The sequence below is a fragment of the Mauremys reevesii genome, linkage group 5 (assembly GCF_016161935.1).
Source record: "Mauremys reevesii isolate NIE-2019 linkage group 5, ASM1616193v1, whole genome shotgun sequence".
Taxonomy (NCBI): Eukaryota; Metazoa; Chordata; order Testudines; family Geoemydidae; genus Mauremys; species Mauremys reevesii.
Genome location: NC_052627.1, coordinates 25,956,195 through 25,982,142, shown reverse-complemented (window position 1 = coordinate 25,982,142; position 25,948 = coordinate 25,956,195). Strand labels below are relative to the sequence as shown.

General features: G+C 42.6%; 1 protein-coding gene and 1 long non-coding RNA gene across 37 annotated transcripts in view; one reads left to right on the top strand and one right to left on the bottom strand.

The window, feature by feature from the left end:
* Positions 1-4,768: 4,768 nt before the first annotated feature.
* The window catches only part of LOC120406295, a 112,795-nt gene continuing 91,615 nt past the window's right edge, over positions 4,769-25,948 (top strand). Inside the window, exons 1-2 of the long non-coding RNA XR_005599203.1 lie at positions 4,769-4,919; positions 13,524-13,595. This is a non-coding gene — a long non-coding RNA (uncharacterized LOC120406295). The remainder of the gene's footprint in view (positions 4,920-13,523; positions 13,596-25,948) is intronic.
* BMPR1B (bone morphogenetic protein receptor type 1B) overlaps positions 5,802-25,948 on the bottom strand; it is a 384,295-nt gene continuing 364,148 nt past the window's right edge. For all 36 annotated transcript variants that reach the window (XM_039540892.1, XM_039540897.1, XM_039540895.1 and 33 more), the window contains 9 exons: positions 25,021-25,123; positions 21,761-21,863; positions 14,357-14,453; positions 13,518-13,656; positions 9,793-9,985; positions 9,015-9,312; positions 8,432-8,607; positions 8,106-8,236; positions 5,802-6,355 (listed from right to left, as the gene is read on the bottom strand). In XM_039540892.1, coding sequence (XP_039396826.1) covers positions 6,230-6,355; positions 8,106-8,236; positions 8,432-8,607; positions 9,015-9,312; positions 9,793-9,985; positions 13,518-13,656; positions 14,357-14,453; positions 21,761-21,863; positions 25,021-25,123 — 1,366 coding nt within the window. In that variant the 3' untranslated portion in view covers positions 5,802-6,229. The remainder of the gene's footprint in view (positions 6,356-8,105; positions 8,237-8,431; positions 8,608-9,014; positions 9,313-9,792; positions 9,986-13,517; positions 13,657-14,356; positions 14,454-21,760; positions 21,864-25,020; positions 25,124-25,948) is intronic.

Sequence of the window (25,948 nt, the reverse complement as noted above, 5' to 3'; positions counted from 1 at the left end):
CCTTGCTCCGGGGACTGACCTCCCCGCGCCATGCTCCATTGCCTCCATGGGGGCCCACAAATAGGTTTGGTGCCAGGCCCACAGAAGGTTAATCCGGCCCTGGGTTTTGGAGCAAGGAAAGGGAGGTTTGATTCCCTCGGGGAACTGGATCGGGTGTGTCCTCAGTGAATAGCTCACTTTGTGCCGGGTGGAAATAGCTCAGAACAGTCCCAAGTAACAGCACAGGGGTCAAAGGGGCTACCGTAATGCTGCCGATCATGTGTACTTCATAATTCCCCCTCCGCCCTCTGGCGCCAGGGGCGGCTCTACCGTTTTGGCCGCCCCAAGCAGTCATGCGCGGGAGGCGCCCCGGAGCCGCGGGAGCAGCGGACCTCCCGCGGGCATGACTGCAGAGGGTCCGCTGGTCCCGCGTGGCTCGGCTGGACCCCCCGCGGCTGCGGACGATTCGCGGATCCCGCGGCTCCGGTTGACCTGCCGCAGTCATGCCTGCGGGAGGTCCAGCCGAGCCGCGGGACGAGCGCCCCCTCCGCAGTCATGCCTGCGGCAGGTCCGGTCGTCCCGGGGCTCCGGTGGACCTCCCGCAGGCATGACTGCGGCAGGTCCGCCGGCCCAGCCTGCCGCCCCCTAGATTTGGCCGCCCTAGGCACCAGCTTGGTTTGCTGGTGCCTAGAGCCGCCCCTGTCTGGCGCTACCATAATGCTGCTGACAATGTGCACTATAAAAAGGGGAGGCTGTTACTGTAACGCTGCTGATAATTATCAGAGAGGTAGCCGTATTAGTCTGGTTCTGTAAAAGCAGCAAAGAATCCTGTGGCACCTTATAGACTAACAGACGTTTTGCAGCATGAGCTTTCACCCATGAAAGCTCATGCTGCAAAACGTCTGTTAGTCTATAAGGTGCCACAGGATTCTTTGCTGCTGCTGATAATGTCTGTTTCATACTGGGAGCCCCCACCAGGCGCTATGGTAATGTGCACTTGCCCTGGGATAGGTGCTCCTATACAGGGGGGCTTCCCCCAGGCACTATAAAAAAGGGGAACCCATAGGCGCTATTGTAGTGCTGCTGCTAATGTGCACTTCATAACGCCCCCCCACCTCCAGGTGCTACTGTCATGTGATGCTGATAATGTGCATGTCATAGTGTCTCCTTCTTAATTTTGAGCCTCTATGTGCTACCGTAATACTGCTAATAATGCGCATGCCATAAGTGGGCCCTGATTTTGGGCTGCACTACTGTAGCCCACACAACAATGATCCCAAGCGGCTCAGCTATGCTGTCTCCTGGCTGTCGCTGTCCTCCCCACCCCCTTTTTAACGCTCTCTCTCTCTCTCATTGCTTCTCTCAGTTCAGCATCCTACAGTTCCAGGGAAGTAGGAGTCACATCACCAGAAGAGCACAGCCCGCCTGGATGGTATTACTGCTGGAGTCACTAGAGCAGAAAGGGTTAAAGGGTGCAATGATGCGTCGCTCTCTCAGAAAGCCCAGCAGCTGTTTGACTCTGGGCTGGATTCTGCTTTTGATTCCGTCTGTGTAACCCCGCTGACTCCACTTCAGACTGGATTTTGATCTTGATATCCTCCTACCCCGTCTCTCCCCATTGGGTCATTCTGGTTTCACAGGGGTCTAATCAGAGCACCATTGACCACTGTATAGCCAGGTCTCTCCATGAGCCAATCAGGGACCCAGGGGGCTTTGCTGATTTGTCACAATATGTTTGTAACCCTGTCAGTATTTCCATAGTTTTGGGGGCATTTTTTAATTCACAGAAATAATTCTGCATGAAGAGAGACGCTGAGACCAAGGCATATCTCCTCCCAGTCAAAGCGGTATCAGGGCTTCATGCTCAGGAAAATGGTTTTTCCAAGGGTGGCTAAGCTATAAAAGGGGCAAAAACATCTCAAACAATCTCTTCTTGTTTATCTCTCTCTAAGAGGACAAAAGAAAACAGCTGTCGGACTTTGGGAGCAGATCGTGTCCTGGAACTTGGTCGGCAAAGCTACTGAAAACCTGTGGTAAGAATTTCACCTTGAACCATGTCTACTTTAAGCTGAGTACTACAAAGTGTTTTATGTTTGTTTGTCTTGTAACCATTTCTGACTATAACTTGTACCTTCTTAAAATCTCTCTTTGTAGTTAAATGAACTTGTTTTGGTCTTTAATCACAATTCATCTAGTATTGTGAATTGTGTGGGGAACTCCATGTAAGGTGTTGTAGCTCGATGCCCTCACAGAGGCGACGGACCGAATATATCTGGACAGAGCGAAACAGACATTTCTGTGGGGAAATCTGGGACCGGGAGTGAGTCGGAGTCACCGTGCACATAGTAATCGAAGCTGCCGGAAGCCAGAGCATAGCCGCTGTTCACTAACAGGCCACCAGGGTCAGAATTGTCGGACCAGGGCCATGGCGATACACAGACGCTCAGGGTGTGACCTGCAAGTCGTTTGGCTGTTTGTGAGTGGCCCTGTTCAGGAGCCACAGCAGCAAGGCATTGTGAGGCACCCCACGTCGCAGAGGAGGTTGTGACACGGCCACTCACCGGTCTGGATTGCACCCAAAATGTTTCAGATAGCAGTTTCCGGGAAGCTGTTTCACGAGGCATTGTTGAACTCACCGTTTGCAGAGGGTTTGCTCTGAAAATTTCATGCTAGCAGCATTTGTAGGATGATTTTACAAGTTATAAAACTTTCTTCGCATGTCACTAAAATCCAGTGCATCAGTTTGTCCCAGTCCTTCCACTTGTTCTAAACCTTTCGTTTTTCTTGTTTTGGATACTAGCAGTCCCGGTACTGGCCCCTGAAGGATCTTCTGTAACATGTTTGGATTTTTGCCAAGTGACCTATCTGCTTATGTCAAAGGTCAGCAGTACTATGGCAGAATGTAGCTTACCTCCTTTGTGCCGCCTGGGTGCTCAGACCGGCCTGCCTTTTGCTTACAACCAGAGCCATCCCAGGGCCTCCGCAACCCACCTCCTGAGACAAGGGGGTTATTTGTTTGATGGGTTAACAAAGGCTCGGTGGCTAGTCACAAATCCCCACGTTGACTCATTGCTGCTGCTTTGGTATCTGTGAGGGGGAGGGCTAGCTCAGTGGTTTGCACATTGGGTTGAGAGTTCCAGGGTTGTGAGTTCAACCCTTGAGGGGATCACTTAGGGATCTGGGGCAAAATCAGTACTTGGTCCTGCTAGTGAAGGTAGGGGGCCGGACTCAATGACCGTTCAGCGTCCCTTCCAGCTCTATGAGATATTAATATATGGAGATATACCTATTTTAATGGCAACTGGCAAGAGGGTGCAGAGGGGTTACAAAAATCTCCTGAATCTGCTATGAACATTCTGGGTCTCCCAAAGAATCTCAGGTAAGGAATCACCTGAAAGCAGTGGACTTGCTAGTCATTAATAGTGTTGTCAAATGGTGTACAGATACCATGTGAGGAGTTAGGTGTATATATACTGAAAATGTGTTTAAACTCTGCAAAGTGTCTCTCTCTGTTGGGCTGTAAATGTAGCATTGTAAAATATCAGACTGCATGCCTGTTTAGTCAACTGTTAATAAAGAGATGTGATGTCAACAGAAAAGGAGCACGCAGGTGAAAACAAGCTGCGGGGGATTATCTGGCCTTGGAGTAAAGACAATGAATTTCGGGGGTATCTAGCGAAGGCACAGAAGACACCCCTTCATCCTGCATCTGGGAAGCAAATGGACAGCGTGGGTCACAGGCAGCATTTTCAACCAACGCTGCGGAGGACTTTGGGTGAGAGAGAGGTCTTCAGCCAGGAGGTTAACCTACTAGTTTTACTAAACGTCTAGAAAGTGTGCTATGATTTTGGTTGTTTAGGTAATGACTTGTTTCCACTATTCTTATTACACAGTTCTTCAATAATAAATTTATTCCCATTGTCACTAATCTCAGTGCCTGTGGTTAAGTCAAGTGATGGGCATGAATTGAATCTGCCAAACCCCTGTGTACTGTTTATTTGGGAAAGTGTTCAGTTGCACAGGCTGTGCACGGTGGTGGGGGGGTGTACCTAGCTCTTCTGGTCCAGTCTGCGTGTAACTAGAGGCTGGTGGTGTCAGAGAGTGGCTCCATAGCAAAGATTGCCTTAAAGAAGGGGCAGGGGGATGTGAGATGCCACCTGACCGAGGGGCCCAATCAGTGTTTGTGCAGGCATTGGTCCCTAGTTGAGCTTAATGAGCTCCGCTCTCAGTGTGTAACACAACACCCTCCTATTTGTCTCTGGTGCAATGCCCCATAGCTAAGTGCACCCTTTTCTGCAGTGTGGTGTGTCATAAAGGAGAAGGGAGTTGTCTTGTATAATACAGACCATATTGAAAGTAGACCCAAGTGTGGGGTGGTGGTAATAAAAATGTGACAGCGGGTTACTTATTACTGGCCTCAGAGCTGTGCCCCATGCATGCTTATGTCTCTGTCAGCTTTTTGGGGGGATGGCTGTTGTTCTGTGTCCCTTCAGCGCTTGGCTGAGGGATGGGGTTCATTGAGTCATAAGGCACAGTAAGGAAGCCGTGCAGGTGCAGTCTCAGGGGTGGGGGAAAGCAGCGGTCTGACAAACTCCCCAGCACAGGTGAGCAGGGGCGGGGCAGGAACACGCTGCTCCCTGTTGTGGAGGGGGAGACACGCGCTGCAGCGGCGCCCGGCCCCCGGGACTCGTCCGTGTCCCGCACACCTGGCGGTCTGCACAGCGCATGCGCATTTGGGAACAGCGTTCCCATTGGCTGGGAACGCTACGGTGGGGGTATAAAGCCGGAAGTGGCTCACGCGCGAGAGAGCGGTGGCTGCTCCAGCATCCAGAGCAAGGGAGAGGCCGGAGCGGCGTGTGTCCCGCCGGGCTCCCCACAGCGCCCGGCCCGGGCTCAGCGCTACAGGACCCCCCGCCCGCCCCGGCATTCGATAACGAACGGTGAGTGTGAGGCGAATGGGCAGGACTAGGGTGCGGCGCCCTGCCTACAGCCCGCGCCGGCTCGGCTCGGCTTCCTGCTGTGCGTGCGGCAAGGGTGGAAAAACCTAGAGCCTGGCGGGGGCCGAGACCATTAGGGGGGGGGGCGTAGCTATCTCACTCGGGTCCTCCCCCCCCCCCCCAGCATGCATAGTGGGAAGAATGGAATATGTTTAAAATATAACAGGGGGTGGCTATGTGAAAGGGTGCAGGTGCACCTGTTGGTCTTTTAGCGGCCTTACCAGAAGCGCGCACTCCACAACTAACTGCCCCTCTCTGTGGCAGCACCATATTAGTAGTGGTAATAAACCAAGTAATGGTTTTTGGATGTGCACACAGAACTGACTGCTTTCAGCTTTCACTTTGAGTGCAATGCCAGTCCTAAAGTGGATCAGTATAAGTGCCTAAATTCTAGTATTATGGGACTGAGTAAATAACTTTTCTTTCCATGTCACTCATGATTTTACATGCTTATAGTGGAGATGTCTAACATTCTGCACACTCTGTATTTGGTGGCTGCACCTCAAACTCACAAACAGCACTGACCTTTTTGGGGAACATCATTAATTAAATATTGGCTTTATTCTTGGGTAAATGGTCCCAGTGACTGGTACATGTGGAGTTTAATTGATTAAACTCCAAACTCCACAGTCTCTGTCAGGCTTCCTACTTCTGATTCGAATTTCTAGTCACCATTGTTCATTGTACTATGGGCACTCCATACACACTACCCCAGGAGGCTCCAGACTTGAGCCTGTGGCCCTATCTTAAGTAACTTTTTGGAATTGGAATGGAATAACACTTGACTGGAGACTCAACCATTTTATTTTTATTGGGGGGGGGGGGGCATGTTAAAACAAATACAACAACAACACAACAGTTTGTTCTGTTCCCTAGTTCTTAGAGTACAGTAGTATTTACAGGTTTCATAAGGCACTGGTTCCCAAAAAAGAACACAATCTGAGAGAGAATCCAAAACAAAAATATTATCCCAATGGTTTTCCATTCGTTTCGTTTGCCTTCACTATTTGAGAGTGCAAATCTCTTTCTTTATAAATGAAAGTTTCTTCTGAATTTTTTTTTAAATTTAAGTCTTTACTTCACTTCACTTCTAACCATAAGGTTCACTTGCACATAAAATTTAAAGCAGTATCTTCTTATAAAAATCAAAAAATAATGGGCTTTCACAGAAAGCAACATGCAGAATCTTGAAATGGTATGGTATTTTTCCCATGCAAACAAACAGGGAGTGGATGAGTCTTCTCTCCTCAGAATCAGAGTTTAATGTCCTGTGACTCTGACATTTTGGCAAGTGTTTTCTTTACTCGCAGGGCTGTCAGTCTAGAAGCAGGATTGTGAGCCCAGCACTCTGTCATGAGTTTTCCCATTTGTCTTAGGCACTGTGGAAAGAAAATAGATCACATTCATATTCACTGGGCTAGCTAAAGCCTTTACAACACTACTATTGGATGACATCCAACACCCCACCTCCTTCATTTCATTTTTGGCCACTTAGCTGGCTTAGGTTTGATATCCTGAGATGAACCCAATCTCAGTGTTTTGCTTGCAAATGTTCATCAGTGAGCCTTGACCTTAAAACTGTTCACATATATTGCAGAGAATAACATGGGAAATCTTTCTTGTGAAAGAAACCTGTAGAATTCCATCTGGAATTCCAACATCTGTATACTTCTCCTTCAAAATCATGTCACACTGAAGCTCCACTAACTCCATCTGCATTTCTCCTCTGCAACATTGCTGTTGAAATTGACAAAGTGCCTTGAAATGATCTCTGCATATTCTTTCAAGGATTTGGGTTCAACTCAACTTTTCCTAAAGGCTTGGCTACACTTACAGTTTGCAGCGCTGGTCATCCAGCTGTGTGGCCACACTCCCCAGAAAAGAGGGGGGTGGAGGGGGAAGAGAGGGGATTTTTGGCGCCAACACTGTGTGTTTATAAAGTAAGCTTGACTTTGAGATGACTTAATACTGTCACATCTACATCTGTTAGAAAAGCAAGGTTGCAGATAAAAGTGGAATCAGCAAGCTGTGGAACCTCCTTGTCCTTGTTTTTCATTTTCATGAAGGAATCAATCTCCTCTTTAAGTGCAGTGCAAAAAAACATTTCCACGACTCAGCCATCAAACTTGAGTGTGATACAGAAGTTCCCCTTATTCACTGTCCATACTTGCTAGAAAAGAAGTGAACTGTCTGTGATTCAGCCCTAGTGCACATATAAAATTAACAGTTATTTGTAGACTTTTACTACACAGGGCTTCTTGGTGCAAAATACAATGTATACTGTTGAAGCTAATTCCTGGTATATTGAGGCTGTTCAGTTTGGTCTTCAATAATCATCCAACCACACCAATGTTTTCAGAGCACATTGATGGCGCACCGTCAGCAGCCAAAATTTGAATCAATTGTTTTTGCACATGATCAGCTAAATCCGTTATCCTGCAGGCAACTGTATATCAGGACATAAAATTTCATTGGCCTTCATAAGACATTGACATTCTTTTATGAATAAGCCTTCTGTAGAAGGTCGCTTGCTCTTACTGAATCTTCGCTAGACTTGTTAATCCCTGAAAATAAATTTATTTGCTTGGCAAATGTTGCTTTAAGTTGCTGAACTTTTTCCTCTCGGATTTTTCCAGTGAATGCATCATATTGAAAAAATATAAATTCTCCCATTTGTCTTGGAAAACTCTCTTTTCTTCCATGAGTGTTCTTTTTTTTGACAAAGTCATTTCCAAGCAGTTTTAATAAATATATACACTCAGTAATGCACCTCACTCTTAGATTTACTGCCTAAGGGTGCAGGCTTTGGGAATAGGAGGGGGTGCAGGGGTGTAGGGGTTTGAAGCATTGGAGAGTCTCAGGACTAGGGCAGGGGGGGTGTTAGGACCCTGCAGCAGCAGGTGATGCTGATGCCAGAAGCCGGCACAGTAGAGGAGTGGAGTCAGCGTGAGCTCCCGGGCGGTGAGGGGGCAGCAAGTGGGGGGGGGGGAGGCGTGGTGTGTGGGGCCAGGGGAGAGACCTGGCCCCAAACATTGGGGAGCAGCGTGCGGGGAGCTTAGGCACAAAAGGCGGCGACAGGAAGTAACTGGGGGAGCTCCGCGGGCCACATGCTTGAGACCCCTGTCTTACCTCATCACTGCTCCATCTATTGGGGAATGAAGGACGGAGCTTCTTGATGCACACAACCTCCCGCATGTCCTCATAGGAGGGGTCAGTTGGCACAAGATCATGGTATGGAAGCTGGTACTCTTCAACTATTCCTGAAAGAAACATTTTCCAGATGTAGCATTTGAGGCTGTCTGGATTATATAGCTCTGTGGGTGAGGGGGTGTGTGTGTGTCTCTTTCTTGTTAATGTTAAACTAAACTTGAAGCTTCAGGTTATAAATGGAGTTTGCTGCTACAAGGAAAAGTCATGCCCTGCCCTAGTAACCAACAATATGTTTGCCATTTTACCTCCTGACACACATCTCCTTGCCACCTCCCAAAGGATGAGTCCAAAACTGTACATATCAGCCATGATATATGACTGGAAGTGATTCCTATTCAAGCTTTCATCCAGCACCTCAGGAGGCATATAGCGCTTTGTTCCTACCCGGGTGTTTGGTGGTATGTCCACCTCATTTGTATCACTAAAAGGAAAAAAAGAAGAATCAAACATACAAAAAAGTAGCTTGACAAAAAATCACCTTTGAAAACCCAACAACTGGAGGATGTGGAGAATACACCTAAATGGTTTATAACCACTAAGAATGATAAAATCTGATAGAATAACTGTGACTTTTTGAAAATAACTCAACCAGCAGCTACAGCTCTACCCTGATGTAACATAGTAATCTCATTTAAGCATGCAGTAAATATCCAAATTTGTGTTAGGTGGCAGTGTATACGTGCCCCTAGTATAAACATTCATACAGAAAGAACCACATTATCTGTCGGATCCCTTTCAATTAAGAAGCACCCATTTTATTGCTGACATTAACAAGCCTGGCGTCAGGAAAGAATTCACACACAAAGAAATGCACCTACTTTTACTTACCTAATAAATTTAACTGCCAAGCCCAGGTCTGCTATACAGCAGGTTCCATTCTTTTTCACTAGAATGTTCTTACTTTTCAGATCACGGTGGGCAATAGCTGGTTTGCCTTGAGTACTGAAGATCTCAGTGTGCAAGTGGCACAAACCACTGACGGAGGAGTAGGCCAGTTTCAGCATGGCTTTTGAATCTAAGGTCGTGGATTTTAGATAATCGTACAGGGAGCCGTTCTCATGATAGTCTGTGATAAGATACAGTTGGGTCCAAGACCCTGTACCTTTAATGTCCGCAGCAATGAACCCTGGGGGGCAAATATTTTCAGGTTAATATTTTTTGGGGCTTTTGAACACCACACACAACTCTAAATGATCTTTCAGCTACTTGCATGGTTTAGCTAACAGTTCAGCTTCTTTATCCTGTCTATTGTATTCAGTTAATAAGGATATGAACCGTGCCTGCAGCAGCACATATTAAACTGCATGAAAAAAAATGCAACAATTACGCTGAATGATTATATGGCTATATGAAGAACAGCTCATGCTGAAGTTTATCAATGCTTTCTGTCTAATCCCTGGATTAAGGGTTAAATTGTGATCAAGAGGGGAGGGCACCCCACATCACCTCCTACAGAGAGCTCTGTACAAAGTGCATGACACCAGCCTCCCAAATCCAGTTACTCTCCATCTGCAGTGAGACCCTTATTAACTGCAAAGCATGGCAGGTAACAAAATGGATGAAGAAAAGAACATCAGCAAATAAGAAACTTAATTTTATCACTCACCCAAAATGTTTTCATGCCTCATCAGGACAGTCTGATAGATTTCTGTCTCTCTGAACCAGCTGGCCTCCTCAGTGGTGAAGAACACTTTTACAGCTACCTTTTCTCCACGCCACTTTCCCATCCAAACTTCTCCATAGCGACCTTTACCTATCTGTTTCACCATCTGAATCTGCTTTGCTATAGTCCTTTGGACCTGTTAAATCCCAAGAAATGCAGTTTAAGCATGCTAAAACATAGGAACCCTTGCACAAAGTTGGGAGTACTCTATGAGCGTGCTCCTGTTTTCCTCTTTTTTCCAAAGGAAACCACATTACTTTTGGAAAAACAGGGACAAAAAATTCCAAACCAACTCCAGGAACGACCCTGATTTTCCAAAATGCTGTCTACCCAGCAGCTCTTAGAATCTAAAGGAGTTCAGCCCCCATACTATTTGTGAAAGTTTGCTAAAGTGCAGGAGTTAGGAGGCCTGGGTGCCTTATTTTAGGAGCACAGCTTAAAATCTATGTTTGTGCACTGACATCAGTTTCGTCAAGTAGCTTCACTCTGAATAAAAGCTAAATTCAAAGCACCAGTTGACATATACCCGAAGTTTAGTGCAGCCAACAGCATTGCAGAGTAATCTCTGATGGGGATGACAGATCAGACGCAGAGTTAAGGAAGACTGAAATCCACCTTGGGCAAATACAGACTAACTTACCCTTTCAGGAATGAGAATTCACAGGGTAAAAGTTACAAAGAGTCCTGTGGCACCTTATAGACTAACAGATGTATTGGAGCATAAGCTTTCATGGGTGAATACCCACTTTGTCAAACGCATGAAAACGTTGTGATCCAACCTACAAATGCATGGATGTTCATAGCTGAAGAGCTAATCAACCTCTATTTCCCAGTCACAATAGAATATTGAAATAGCAACTGCTTGTGCCTCAGTTAAACAAAAAGTTTTAATTGAGTCCAGTGCAGTTGCATCTTCCTACATCAGGCATTAATTAGACCTTGGTCATTAGTTATAATTTTCTAGATAATTAAAAGTCTAGATTTTTGCCTTCACCCACATAAAACTCTCATCTGAATGCTTAATGAGTTACATTAATTCAATGTCCTCCCAAAACATTCTGATAAACAAGGCTGCTAAAAATAAATATTCAAAACTGGATTGCAAAAGCATTAGCTACTCTTTTGTTTTCTCTGAAATTGATTGGAATTCAGTGGAAGCTGTTATATTCCTTATGGTTCCAGCAGGTGGCCCATTTGATAATGCAGAATAGGACTGAAACTGTTCAGCTCCAGTCTTATGTTTAAACTAATAGTTTATTGCAAGTTCCTTCTCTGATTTGCATACAAATGGAAGCTGAATTTTTACAGCCTGAGTATGTATTATCACACCATCAGATGGTGGCTTCAGTGCAGTTATTTTGACTTACACCAGTGGAAGCCAAGAACAGAAATTGAGCTTAAGTTGTTTTTAAACTGATTTATACTTTGAAGTAATGATTGAAACTGTTCTATTACACTGGACTCTTTCTTTAACATTTTGTAATGTAATTTTAGCATTGTTGCTTTCCAATTTGCCTACTTTAAAGGATGCATCCTGAAAAATAATGGAATTACATCAAATAACTTAATTTGTGTAAATATATGTAATGGCATCATAAATAAAGCACATGCAATTACAATATTTAATGATGAAAAGTTCCTTATTAAATTATATTAAGAAAATGAAAATCACATTTCTGTTATGAGTTTTCAAAAGGCAGAATACTACATGGAAGACTGTAATTGGTTTCTTCCTGCTAGAGCTGGTCAAACTATTTATTGTGTTCAATTTATTTTATTTCATGCATTTAGTTCTTTTGCTGTTCATAAATATTTAAAAAGATGCTCGTTATTCTAAATTGTTTGACAAACAGATTTTTACAAACATTTTAGTGTTATGGATTGATTGTAAACTGTTCACAGTGAACAATCCATTAATTTTTCAATATTTGTATTTTTCTACACAAACAATGACATTGGTCAGCTAAGGAAATAGGGCATTTTGCTTCTGTTCTCTGACAGGATGAGCTACACATTTACAAACTACTTCCACTGTTGCTTGAATAGAATTTTGTTTTGTCACAAAAGGGGTTTTGCTTCTTGAATGAAAACATCTCGGCTAAAGGCACAAAACTTGCTATCTGTGAAAGTCATACAAAGTTTTGGTCACACGACCATTTGTGACCAGAGCTGTGATGCATTCAATCAAAAACCAACATGTATTTATAAAAATGTATTAGCAAGCTGAATCGAATGTGGCAAACAGCACATGCTGTTGAAACAGCTCTACCTTCCTATACCTTGAAAATGGCTTGGTTCTGTGCTTTTGGCCCTGGTTTTGCAGCTGCTTGAAGGCCCACTGAGGTAAATGGAGCTCTGCCTGGATGCAGAGATTTGCCTGTGCAACCCAGCTTGCAGTGTAGGAACAGTTATTTACAAGTTTTTAAAATGCTTCCGCAGGGCATAGAAGTTGAATGACAACCTGCAGCAAACTTTTATACTAGAGATACAATCTCCTAAAAAATACCCACCCAACAGCTCACAGCGGTTTATACTCTATAATAGCAACATTTACGCTACCTTAAATATATGGGCACGACCAAGAACCACCATATAATTATGAATAATACAAATAAATCAGAGAGAGAAAATGAACAAGGTTGAATGTCAGAGTAACGACACTATCCTGCTTAAGGTTTCGCTTTGTTGTAACCTTTGTATCCAATATAATAAGCGAGCTACAAAAGAAAGACAATATTGTTTATCATAAGCTGGCATTTTACAAGTTTTTTTAAAAAAAAGTATGGTTTGCATTCTCTGAAACAACTTTAAATGCTTTATATTGGAAATAAATAATAAAGAAGTTGGAAATAAACACTTTTAAAATGCAGGGTAGTGTTTTTCACCACACATTATTGTACATATTTGTTATGGGCATCCCCTCTTGGACAGTAAGTATCAATCCATGCACTTCTAAGCTGCATATTGCTGTGGTAACTATCTGACAAACACAGCAAACATATATTATGATGTTCACCATAGCAAAAGCTTTAAGGCTGCAATGCAACTTCCGTCATGGACCTGTTTTATAATTTTCTTAGAAAATCACTATTGGAGGAAAATCTGTTTATGACTTCTTAGTTAGGCAAAGGGGCAGGAGGAAGTGAGGAATATTTCCTGATTTATCAAAGAAATCACGACTTGGTCTAGTCACTACAAAACCACCAGGTATGGCAGAACACAGTTGGGACAGAAAAGAGTACAAATGTCTCCTACGCGTAGCTTTTTAACGCTAAGTGAAGCCAAGGTGTAAAAGGATTCCATTTAACCATCCTGTCTCTAAAAATGATGTAACAGTGTTTGAAATGTAACTGTTTTTATAAAAAGCACCACATCTAAGATCGTAGGCTGGATTCTGCTCTCATCCAGATACATTCCATTGAAGTCTATGGGGTTAATCTGGATTTACGTTGGTGTACCTGAGATCACATTCAGATCCTGGTACATGAAATAAAGAGCTCTGATTCTTAAGTATTTATTCACCAACTGATATCCTTGTCATTTCTGCAGACACTGAGAACCTAATTCTTCCTTCACATACTAATGTAATTCCTATTAAATCCCCTTGAATATTTATGCTGGTGTCTTTGCCTTGTGTGTGAATCTAAAAAATTACATTCCTTTCTTACCAGCAGAGGGAGCCCAGACCCACTTCCTGAGCTCTGAGACTGTTCAATCAAGTCTTTCAGGGATTCCCCTGGAGGAATGTAAGTCTCATCCTGTTCAAGTCCAATGCTGTAATGAGGTCTGGTTTCTTGCCTTTTATGCCTACAATTTTAGTGAAAATTAAATTAGTTGACAGTACAGTGAGGAATGGATGCTATGTAGAAAACGCTATTCACATTTAATTTTTAGTCATGCCTCAACGTTAGAATGCTTTTGGTCTACAAAAGGGGCTGACTAATTTTGCATAGCCAAGTACCAAATTTAAAACCCCTAATTCAGAGAATAGTCCTACAAACAGTGATGCAGCAGATTCAGGGAATAGTCCTAAAAAGCATGTTGTGGGTCTTTCAGGACCAAATAAAGGCATTTTTATGAATTTGCCTATGCTTTCTGAATCTAGCTCCCTCTTTGGGTATAGTTTGTGAATTTGTGTGCAACCTTGTGTGCACTGTTAATAGGCTTATGAGCTTTATTTACTATACGGTGTCTTTACACCATTGTTTTCTTTCATTTTCACTGTATACTACTTTGTGTTATTTCCCACTGGAAAGCTTTTTAGGACATACTTTCTATGAAGGATGCAATACAAAAGACCAACTATATTATAGGCATTATATTGATGCCTTTGTGATTTTAACATTAGCAAAACATACAATTTTTCCCTATAATATAAACAAAGTTTTTTTAATTGTTCTCCAATTCCCTCCTGTTAATTTTTTAATTTTACAGTTCATAAGCTGGGGGGGGGGGGAGGGAAGTGATGTTGGGAAGAAATCTGAAGCAGTAAATACTTCTGACTTACCTGAAGTAACAGAATATGATGATAAGTACCAGGAGTATACTGCAAACTGTCACTGAGATCAGCAAGGCCTTATGGTGAATGTTTCCTTCAACAAAATCTGGTTAAAAATAAAAAAAGCTTTATACGATGGCTGTATTTTTGTCTTAGAAGTCAACACTACACTCTCACACCTGAGATGTCTTTCACATTAGGTTGGCTGTAAAATACATTCTGCCTTCCTGGTTTAGGTTCACATGTAAAAAGACATACAAGAATTTATAAATATATTAAGCAACAGGAGTGTTCCCTTTCTTTTCGAGGGCCTGACTGATCCTGCAGCCTTTACTCAGACAAAGCTCTCACTGGTAACACTGGCGCAGTCCTGTATCGTACATATCTTGTCAGCTAGGACACGGACTTATTTGGTGCTTCTTTATCTTAATTAACTTCTATTAATTTCAGAAAACTATGAGAGTCTTAACAAAGGCAATTAATATACCCAACTGTATCTATCTTAGCAGAGAAGACATACAAGGGATGTCTAATCCCTGCTAAGGCATAGTGCTAAAGTCCTTAAAGTTATGTTTACATCAATTTAAGGATCGCTCTCACACAGCACTCGAGCAGGAAAAATTATTTGTTCTTTATTCTTGCACTTGTGGAAAAATGTGTCATTGCAGATGAGCCATTCTTTAAAACCGCTCGAAAATGCAACATTGCTAAGCAATGTGTAAGAATTGTGATTATATAAAAATAACTGAAAAGTTTGGATTAATCCTTGCACGCTATACTCATTTGTGCTCTAAAATTTAGCTGTCATCTCCAAATTTGTATCCTCATTCCAAACACGTGTTGGACCGTCGTGCATATTCTCATGCTGAAAACTGAAGAAATCCTGCACCATCTTCTTTTAAAACTAGAGTCTCTCAAAACTGTGAAACATTAGCACACTCCCCACCCCCAGCCTGGTGTTCACGCTTATGCAGATAAAGATGAGGTTTTCTGAAACCCTCACCATCTGATTGGATTGTTGTGCATTTTCCACACAAATGCTGAACACACAGTAAACTGTTTTCAGAGTAGCAGCCGTGTTAGTCTGTAAGACTAACAAATTTAAGCTCACTAATGGAACACACAGACAGGAGATATTTATACATACAGAGAACATGAGTCTAATTGAGATGAGCTAAAAACTTTTAGAAGTGATAATTAAGATGGCCCATGGAAATAGATTCTGGAGTCTGTCAAGTGACAGACTTGAAGGTGGCAATTTTGCGAGACTGCTGAACTTTGTATAAATATCTCCTGTCTGTGTGTTCCATTCTATGCATCCGAAGAAGTGAGCTTTAGCTCACGAAAGCTCATGCTTAAATAAATTTGTTAGTCTTTAAGGTGCCACAAGTACTCCTGTTTTTTTACAGTAAACTGTGTGAATTCTATCTTTATTGACTCATCCTGGAATAACACTATTATGTTTCAGATTTACTAGGGTAACGAGGCAAGGAGGATCCTAGGGGAATCTTGGCTTACTGTCATGCACTTTTATATTAGAGATCCAGTTCCCTCTCCCATCTTTGCTTCCAACTATTTCCTTCCCTTCCCATCATGAACAGATATTACCTACCATTATCTGCCTTGTGAGCACACCGGTCATGTTTTAACCTGACATTACCTGCTCCTGGAGCATTAACAATGTAAACATTTAAGCCATGGCCATCGCCTTTGAAAGGTGACACAGGGCCTATCAGGAAAAAACTAGAGCGCATCATTCTCATTGGAGCGGCAGGTTTCTACCTGGACTGTCACTCTAAGTGTGCCAGGAGCTGAAACTGAGAACCCACCGGGGAGTCCAGTTCTCGCTGTGAAAGAGGTGACAGTTCAGGGGGCCAAGATTCTATTTCATGGTTTATTAGCAGTCTATGTCTGCCAGTTATTTCCCTTCTAAAATGTGTGGTTTGTAACAGTTTAAGATGTCACTGCCTATTAGCCCAGGAGAGGCTAAACAGAGTCTGCAGACTATAGGGGGAGAATTCTTCATACTCCGGAGAATATGGAAATACGTTTGCAGCAAGGGGTTTCTGTTTTGTGCTTCTTTAAGCACAACGAGTGTTGAGTGCCACACATACAAGGCTCAGTTCTGATCTTGCGTACACCAGAGTAAACCAAGAAGTGACTCTATTCAGGTAAATGGAGTTACACCCATCAGAAACTGTACTGTAGATGATTCCGCAAAGAAGAGTGACTAGATTTCTATACACTGTGGCCAACATTTCCAAACTTGAGGTACCCAAAGTCAGCCACCTAAAATCCTTATTTAGGCACTTGTATAAAGGTGCTGAGCATCCTCAACTTTTACAGAAGTTAAAAGTGCAAGTGCTCTGCAACTCATAAAATAAGGCCCTTTATAAGGGGCCCAACTTTAGAAAGCCACACTTGAAAATTCTGATTTACATTTTTTCTGTGATCAAAGGCATTTGTGTGGGAGGAAAAAAAAATCCCAGAAAGCACTTAACGATAAAAGGGAATCTAGGTGTAAAAGACAAGTTCTGCATTTTAGCCTACAAAATTGAGGGAGGCTGAACTAGTTACAGCGATGAAAGTTATTACCTTAGATCAGAAGGTTGTTTCTAAAACAATATTACCTAAGGCTTTATTAAAGATGCACCAGGCACACAGTAGGCATGAAATTGGCCCTAAGATTAAAGGAAGGCAAAACATCTTTTTGGAGTCCTTCATGTTTACCAACATGTTATGCAAGGCAATAATAATGGCAAATGAGTGAGTTATCTGCCCAGAATTCAAACATGTTTTTCAATTACTCTTTGCTCATTTGCGGGTTTTGGAAACCAGTTAACGTATCGTTCATCAAAATGTAAAGAAAAAATGCTTAAAAATCTTTATTTTTAAATGTCAGAGAATAATAAAAAATGGCTCTCTGTCAAACTGGGAAGATCTAGCAATGTCCCACAGGGGGTCAATCCTGGGTCTGATACTATTCAATAGTTTCATTAATGAGCTGGATAATGAAGTGGGGAGTACACTTATAACATTTGTGGATGACACCAAGTTGGGATGGGATGCGAGCACTTTGGAGTGCACAATTAGAATTCAAAACAACCCTGACATATTTGTTCTGAAAGAAAAAATAAATTCAATAAAGAGAAGTGCAAAGTACTTCACTTAGAAAGGAAAGATCTCATGCACAACTACAAAATGGGGAACAACTGGCTATGTGGTAGTATTGCTAAAAAGGATCTGGGGTTACTGTGGATCAGAAATTAAATATGAGTCAATAATGAAGCCTAATGTCATTTTGGAGTTTATATAAGACGTGGGAGGTAAATGTCCCGTTCTACTCGGCACTGGTGGGCCGCAGCTGGAGTACTGTGTCCAGCTCTGGGTGCCACACTTAAGGAAAGATGCGGACAAATTGCAAAGAGTCCAGAGGAGAGCAACAAGAATGATAAATGGTTTAGAAAACCTGACCTAGGAGTAAAGGTTAAAAACACTCGGCATATTTAACCTTGAAAAAAGAAGACTAATGGGAGACCTGATAACAGTCTTCAAATACGTTAAGGGCTCTTAAAAAGAGGACAGTGATCACTGTTCTCTGTGTCCTCTGAAAGCAGGACAAGAAGTGATGAGCTTAATCTGCTGCAAGGGAGATTAAGGTTAGATATCAGGAAAACATTTCTAACTATAAGGGTAGTGAAGCTCTGAAGCTGCCTTCCAAAGCAGGATGTGGAATCCCCCTCACCGAAGGTTTTTAAGAACAGGTTGGACAAACACCTGTCAAGGATGATCTAGGTTTACTTGGTCCTGCCTGAGCACAGCAGGCATCTCACAAGGTCCCTTCCAGCCCTATCTTTCTACAATACAATTTAGGCTGGTGAAAGGTGCCAGACTGACTTCCCCTGGACACTGAAGTCCTCCCTTTGTCCACAGAACAGGTGCCGCATACAAAGCAGCCATGCAAACTTCTCTGTCTGCCTCAGTGCAAACCTGATGGGGCTATTTCCTGGGAATGGCAGAGGGGCAGGTGGTCCAGTCTTCAAACTTGGCCTCTCATCTGCAATTGAAAAGGGTGCCAATTTGCACTAATTGTTGTGATATGGGAACTGGACTTAGACCCAGTGCTTCCTAATGTTTTGTAAGTTATCAACTCCAGCCAAGCCAAGCTAAGCTGTGAGGTTATGAAAATAAGCAGGATTTTATTATTTTTTTAGAAGACTGCAGTGAGTTGTTACGTGAGGGATACCTAATAAACACGCAATACATTACTGAAGCTCTTCTACATACTCTGGCTAAATGGGAGTTTTAGCCATTGTCCAATGCCCAGCATGCAAGGAGTGTACTTTATAAGAAAATACACAGTGATGTTATTTCTAGATACCACACAGGGGTGTGTTGTCTCTAGAACAGGGAAGGAGAAATGATAACAGAAGAAACAGTTTCTCTAGAAAATATCTTCAGTGAGACTCAAGAGCCTTTCAGACAGTTCTAGTGCTTCCCTCCAGCCCCATTTCACTTTGTCATGTACGGCACTCTGCTGAAACGTGTATTTAAAACTCAGCAAAATGGGTTTCGGGTGGAGGCAGCATATCAAATGCACAGAAGATTCTCCTGCCTCCCCAGTTTCTTCCAGTTCACAGTATTCATATAATCTGGGTAAAAACGGCAGTGAAATCTGAGGCTTGTGTGCTCACATCAGACCCCATCATCATTCCTGTGCCCATTCATCACTAGCTCTACAGGCAGGGAGCCAGACATGGTGGCACCACCACTTCTGCTTATAAAGGCTTTAAATCAGTAAAGACATATTTGTTCTCATCTGCTTTCAGTCTGCACTTTCACTGGGATTTCCAGTAATATTTTTATTGTTTAAAAGAGAGGTGTCCTTTCAGACATGATTATTATTCTCATTTCCTTAATAAGGCGGCTGCATGACTAGCAAGGGGACTCCATGTTATCTCCAGGGTATTTTTATTCTACTAGTACTGCAGGATGCACCAGAACACTGTCCAGAAATGGATTTAGCTGCTGTTGTGTTTTTCCTTCCTGCTTGACACAAAGATAGTTCTCTGGCTTGATTAATTTTAATTCTTCGGTCTGATATTTTCATATACCTGCTGCTTCATTCTGTTCATGGTTAAAGAGTGAGTCCCTTCCAGGAAATGCTAGGTATGGAGAAACACTTTCAGAACACAAATTGCACGCATCTGTAGATGATAATTCTGTGCGTGGGTTAATTTCTAGTTAGCAACCTTTGACCTACGGCTGAAGGACCTCCGCAGACTCCGGTTTCCCGAGATATGACCTTGGTCAAAAGTTCCTGATCAGGAGCTAACTTTTTTTGTATGTTTTAAAATACCAAACAACATACATTTTTGCATCAAATCCAGTGGAGTTTTTGTTTCAACAAGTCCATTTTTAATTTGAGTTATTTATTTTAATATCACTGTTTATGTTAAATTCTGATAATAATTCTGAGAGTCACTGCACCACATTTAAAAACAATCCAAGACAGGAAGAATGGCTATTAACACAGAACTCATCAACTGTTATATGGCTAGTGGGAGAATTCAAAGTCTAAATTGCTGCCTCTTTGGTGAGTGTTCAGATTGTGCTAGAACAGTGGCAAGCTGCCCTGGCTTCTGGCACCAAGAATCACAGCTGACCATACAGCTTTCAGAAAGGGGCTGACTTTGGTGCTGTTTCACAGCTACAGACCATAGAGCCACATTATCTGAAGCAGGCTCTAAAATGACAGCCACAATTTGCTATCTAGCTACTAGTGCTGGAGGAATTACGTTAAATGAACATACTGCCATTTGTCAAATAACAAATTAAACAACTAGTTTTGCAGTATTCAAGCAGCTCAAAAGCTATTCATCTAATAATGTATTCAAAAATATTCTCTCTGCTATTTGGTATTTATTCATCTTAGCTATCTGTCACCTTAGTACTTCAGTGTCTTCTGCCCCCGCAAAAAAAAAAATTGGCATTAGGAAAAGAGCTTGAGTTTTTGCATAAACAGTAGATAGATAGCCAACTATGCTAACTACCTGATTTTTACATTTCCATCCAGTTTAGGCTGGAATGGAAAATGTAATATAAAACCAAGGAAAGAGACAAGTTAGAACAAGGTTGCTCCATTTTGAATCTGCAGGGTTTAATTCAACCGGCATGTGGGGGAAAAATCAGGGACTTGATTTTCCAAAATAAATGTATATTATTAAATGTACTTAATTCTGGGATTTTCTCTGTCCAAGTCACTTTTTTTCTCTTAATAAAGACCAACAAAATGACACAGAGCTCTTATGTTGGGAGTCAGAATTTTATGAGGTTTCAGTGATCTCATGGCTCACCAGTCAATGCTGAATTATTTTACATATTACATTTTATGGGCCCAATCCTGTAGCCCTGCTGTGCAGAATCCCAATGAAGTAAGCCCTTATATAAGTACGGACTGCAGGAATAGTCCTTTCTATATGCATGTGTAGGGGTGTGTGTGGGTAAGTAATTACATAAACAATGTGTTTAGACTGAGATATGAAACAGGTCCTATTTACTGTTCAACTCTATGGTCCAAAGTTTGTTCTCAGCTTTAAACAGGCAACACCAAAAAAATTGTAAACTCTGTCTCCTACAACCAAATTTGATGCTGACCACACAAGTCAGGCACAGCAGCTATGCCAATACTATAAACGTTGTGCTTACCCAGGAACTGCTGTACATTAAAAATAAAAATATTGTATAACTTCCAACCAGACCTGGAAATGCATTTGTGCAGAGTGTTACTCTATTGTTTGTTCTATACCTCTGAAACACAGAGTTCATGGTAACGCCTAGACCCCATTCTCTGAGGGCCAGATTATTGGCGGCTATAAATCGTCATTAGTTCCACTGGCTTCAATGGAACTACGCTGATTTATAGCATCTGAGGATCTGGTCCCAAGTGTCATTCTGAAACTGTTATGTAGCTACAAACTACAATCTTTTGCAACGACAGAGGGCATTCATTATTGTTATTTTATATTTGTATGGCATGAGCACCTAGAGGCAGTAAGTCAACCCCGGCCCCCATCCCGTGCTAAGCACTGTACAAACAAAGTAAGAGATAATCCCTGCCCCAGCCTAACCTAGACTATGAGCTCTTTGGAGCAGGAACTGTTATTTTACTACACACAGCACCTCGTGCAATGGGTCTCTGATCCTTGACTGATGCCTGTAGGCATGATGGGAATACAAATAGAGGTAAATACCAACAACAACCAAATAGATACTCTTTCCGTATATTACCAGAACAGCTACAGGATACAAAAAAATATTGTTTTTCCATGAAGCTCATCTAATTCTCTTTTCTTTTCTAGGAAAAATACATGCATCTACTGATTTAAGGATAGATTTTCTTCCTCCTCTTACCTCTATTTTTCAGTGGTGGCAGTGTAGGGTGAAGGTTTTCATTACAGAAATCTTCATCTGTGCAGCATGCAATAGTTCTTCTGTGATGTATTATGGGTGTATCCTGCAACAGAGAAATTCACAGAGAACTCTGTGAGCAACTTTGTTCTTTTAAACAGACACTGTTGTTTGGGCGCTGGAGAAGGAGACAGACCTGACATGGTAAACAGCATCACAACCAGTGAAGGATTTTGAATATGACTGCAATAAGGATTTGGGCCATCCTAATAAAGCCATTTAAACATCAAAGAACAAATTCATCCCTCGTGAAATTCCACTGAAGTCATTACAATTATACAAAGATGTATTTGGCCGTAACAGCGTACGGAAGAGCTGTGAGAGAACATATGTGTTAGTGTTACATTATTCAAGCATTCCAATTGAATTCTGGGGCAGACAGATTTCATGTTTATGTACAGTGAGACTGAGGGCCTGATCCTCTGTCCCACTTTCCAGAGCAAAGCAGACAGAATTTTGCCCCAAGGCCAAGATTTCAAGAAACAGATGCCTAACGTTAGGCATTCAACAGAGACTTTAGGATTCTTGGCATTTAGGAAAATGTGGATGCTTATTTAGTAAGCACTTAGAAGCCTCATTTTAGACTCCTATTTTTGAAAATCTTGGCTTTAGCGCATGATTCCCTTCATGTAGGGGAATACTCAGACGGCTTAAAGCCAATGTAGTCAACCCCCAGCGAAACAGATTTGTGAAGGGTATGAAGAGGGAGCAGGAGGGGACAGAACACAGTACACTATACTTTGGAGATATTTACTTGAATAATGGCTCCTATGAGTTTATTACAAGCTGGTGAAAATAAGAGCAACCCTTAGCCTGCTCTAACTTGAACCAATAGCTGGTTTGGCCACTGGATAGGCCCAGATTTGGGTGTGGGAGCAGAAAGATTACTTAGGGTACATCTACACTGCAAACAAACAAAAAAATGTGGCAGCCAGTCTCAGAGCCCCGGTCAACTGACTTGGGCTCACACTACAGGACTAAAAATAGCAACGTAGATGTTCCTGCTTGGGCTGAAGCCTGGGCTCTGAAATCCAGCAAGGGGTACAGTATCAATGCCTGGACTCCAGCCCGAGCAGAAGTGTCTACACTGCTATTCTTACCCTGTGCCCTTATTCAACACCCTGTAGCAAGAGCCCAAGTCTGTTGACCCAGGCTCTGAGAATCGCTGCCATGGTTGTGGTCTTTTGTTGTTTTATTTTGCAGTGTAGATGTACTCAGAGTCAGTTTAACATCTGTGCCAGGGAAGATAATGGAGCAAGTAATTAAGGAAATCATCTGCAAACACTTGGAAGGTGGTAAGGTGATAGGGAAAAGCCAGCATGGATTTGTAAAGAACAAATCATGTCAAACCAATCTGATAGCTTTCTTTGATAGGATAACGAGCCTTGTGAATAAGGGAGAAGTGGTGGATGTGGCATACCTAGACTTTAGTAAGGCATTTGATACGGTCTCGCATGATATTCTTATTGATAAACTAGGCAAATACAAATTTAGATGGGGCTACTATAAGGTGGGTGCATAACTGGCTGGATAACCGTACTCAGAGAGTCGTTATTAATGGTTCCCAGTCCTGCTGGAAAGGTATAACAAGTGGGGTTCCGCAGGGGTCTGTTTTGGGACCGGCTCTGTTCAATATCTTCATCAACGACTTAGACGTTGGCATAGAAAGTACGCTTATTAAGTTTGCAGATGATACCAAACTGGGAGGGATTGCAACTGCTTTGGAGGACAGGGTCATAATTCAAAATGATCTGGACAAATTGGAGAAATGGTCTGAGGTAAACCGGATGAAGTTTAATAAAGACAAATGCAAAGTGATCCGCTTAGGAAGGAACAATCAGTTTCACACATATAGAATGGGAAGAGACTGTCTAGGAAGGAGTGCGGCAGAAAGGGATCTAGGGGTTATAGTGGACCACAAGCTAAATATAAGTCAACAGTGTGAAGCTGTTGCAAAGAAAGCAAACGTGATTCTGGGATGCATTAACAGGTGTGTTGTGAGCAAGACACGAGAAGTCATTCTTCCGCTCTACTCTGCGCTGGTTAGGCCTCAACTGGAGTATTGTGTCTAGTTCTGGGCACCACATTTCAAGAAAGATGTGGAGAAACTGGAGAGGGTCCAGAGAAGAGCAACAAGAATGCTTAAAGGTCTTGAGAACATGACCTACGAAGGAAGGCTGAAAGAATTGGGTTTGTTTAGTTTGGAAAAGAGAAGACTGAGAGGGGACATGATAGCAGTTTTCAGGTATCTAAAAGGGTGTCATCAGGAGGAGGGAGAAAACTTGTTCACCTGAGCCTCTAAGGATAGAACAAGAAGCAATGGGCTTAAACTGCAGCAAGGGAGATTTAGGTTGGACATTAGGAAAAAGTTCTTATCTGTCAGGGTGGTTAAACACTGGAATAAATTGCCTAGGGAGGTTGTGGAATCTCCATCTCTGGAGATATTTAAGAGTAGATTAGATAAATGTCTATCCGGGATGGTCTAGACAGTATTTGGTCCTGCCATGAGGGCAGGGGACTGGACTCGATGACCTCTCGAGGTCCCTTCCAGTCCTAGAGTCTATGAATCTTCATTCCACCTGCTGTCCTCCCTCCACCGTCATGCTGAGCTTTGCACGGAACAGCTGGGGATTTAACCCTGAGTGATTTCTCTGTGTTAAACATGCAAGCACAAAAGAGAATTGCTGTGTAGGGTGAGACGTTGATTGCAGTACATGAAATGGAAACACATTTATCTCCCTGGAACTATAATACCTTCCCCACATTTACTGACTGGATGACCGTCTACACATACAGGACTCACGTTACACATCAGTGATATGTAACAACTTCTGTGAAAACAGCAACTTTTTTACAGCACACTACTATGCAGCACACAGCAGTTTAGGAAAGGAAGTAAAGACTGTGTTACCTAATTCAAGCTGCAAGGGGAATTTAGAGAATCAGAATGTAATTACCCGAGTGGTAGTTTCACCAGGAAAGCACGGGCTAATATTAGTTAACTAACAATATGGTGTGCTTGAAGAAGCAGCAAGAGTTTTGGGGAGCAGATGCCATTTCCTCAGCATTCAGTGCAGAGGGCACATCTCCCACATGACCAAAATTCAAAGCAGCAGATGTATGCATTTATCCTGACTACACTGCAGCTGAATGAAAATTATCACAATAGCTAGACCAAACCTTGATCATAACTGTTTTCCTACCCGGCATTGGAAGTCTGAGCCTTCTAAGCCTAGGCATCCTGAAGCAATTGTACGTCCTCCGGATTCATCTTCTTCTACCATGGTGAAACAGTAGCCGTCAGTCCTGAAGATTGGAAAGAGCGAAGCAGAATTAGTTTTTTAAAATGAGAGATTTTCTATTAGATATGCTGTGCCCCACAAACATACAGTCGATAAATCAACACACTTTGAACAGTAATGTAACAAAATGTGTATGACTAAACTATTATCACATATGTAAAATCTTATTTATTTATGCAGTGTTATTTCAACATACAAAACAAACAGATGCTTATCCCAGGCTCCTGGCACCCACATATAGTTAAAATTAAATCCAACAAAGACAGACAGCAATCACAAACCGATAACTTTTCTTCAAACAAAAGAAGCCAGTCCTCAAAGCTGACATTTTCACACAAACCTCTAACCCCCATAATTAAAAATCTTCACCTAAGGCCCATCCCCTCTGCACAAATGTCTATCCCAGTGGTTCTCAAACCATGGCCCGCAGGCCGCTTGCGGCCCAATCAGCACACAGCTGCGGCCCATGTGATCTCCTCAGGGCCACAGAGGTAGTATATTGTGTGAATATGGCCAACATAACACAAAGAGAGCTGCATATCTGGTCCACAGTGGTAAATAGGTTGAGAACCACTGCTCTATCCTAATAGATGGGTCTCCAATGATGCAAAGCCTATCTTAGTAAAAGCATCAGTACTAAAGCAGGTCCACTTGTGCATGCACACACTGTACAGAGATTTGCTCTGTGGTGCAGACCTGAAGAGGCCAGCGTCATTGAGATAATGACTGTGAAACACTATTAAGAGTGATTTGTGGTCCTTACTTTAACCATATTACAAACTGCAACACTCTGTTGCGGATGAGTTCTTGAGTTATCATCAACATCCTT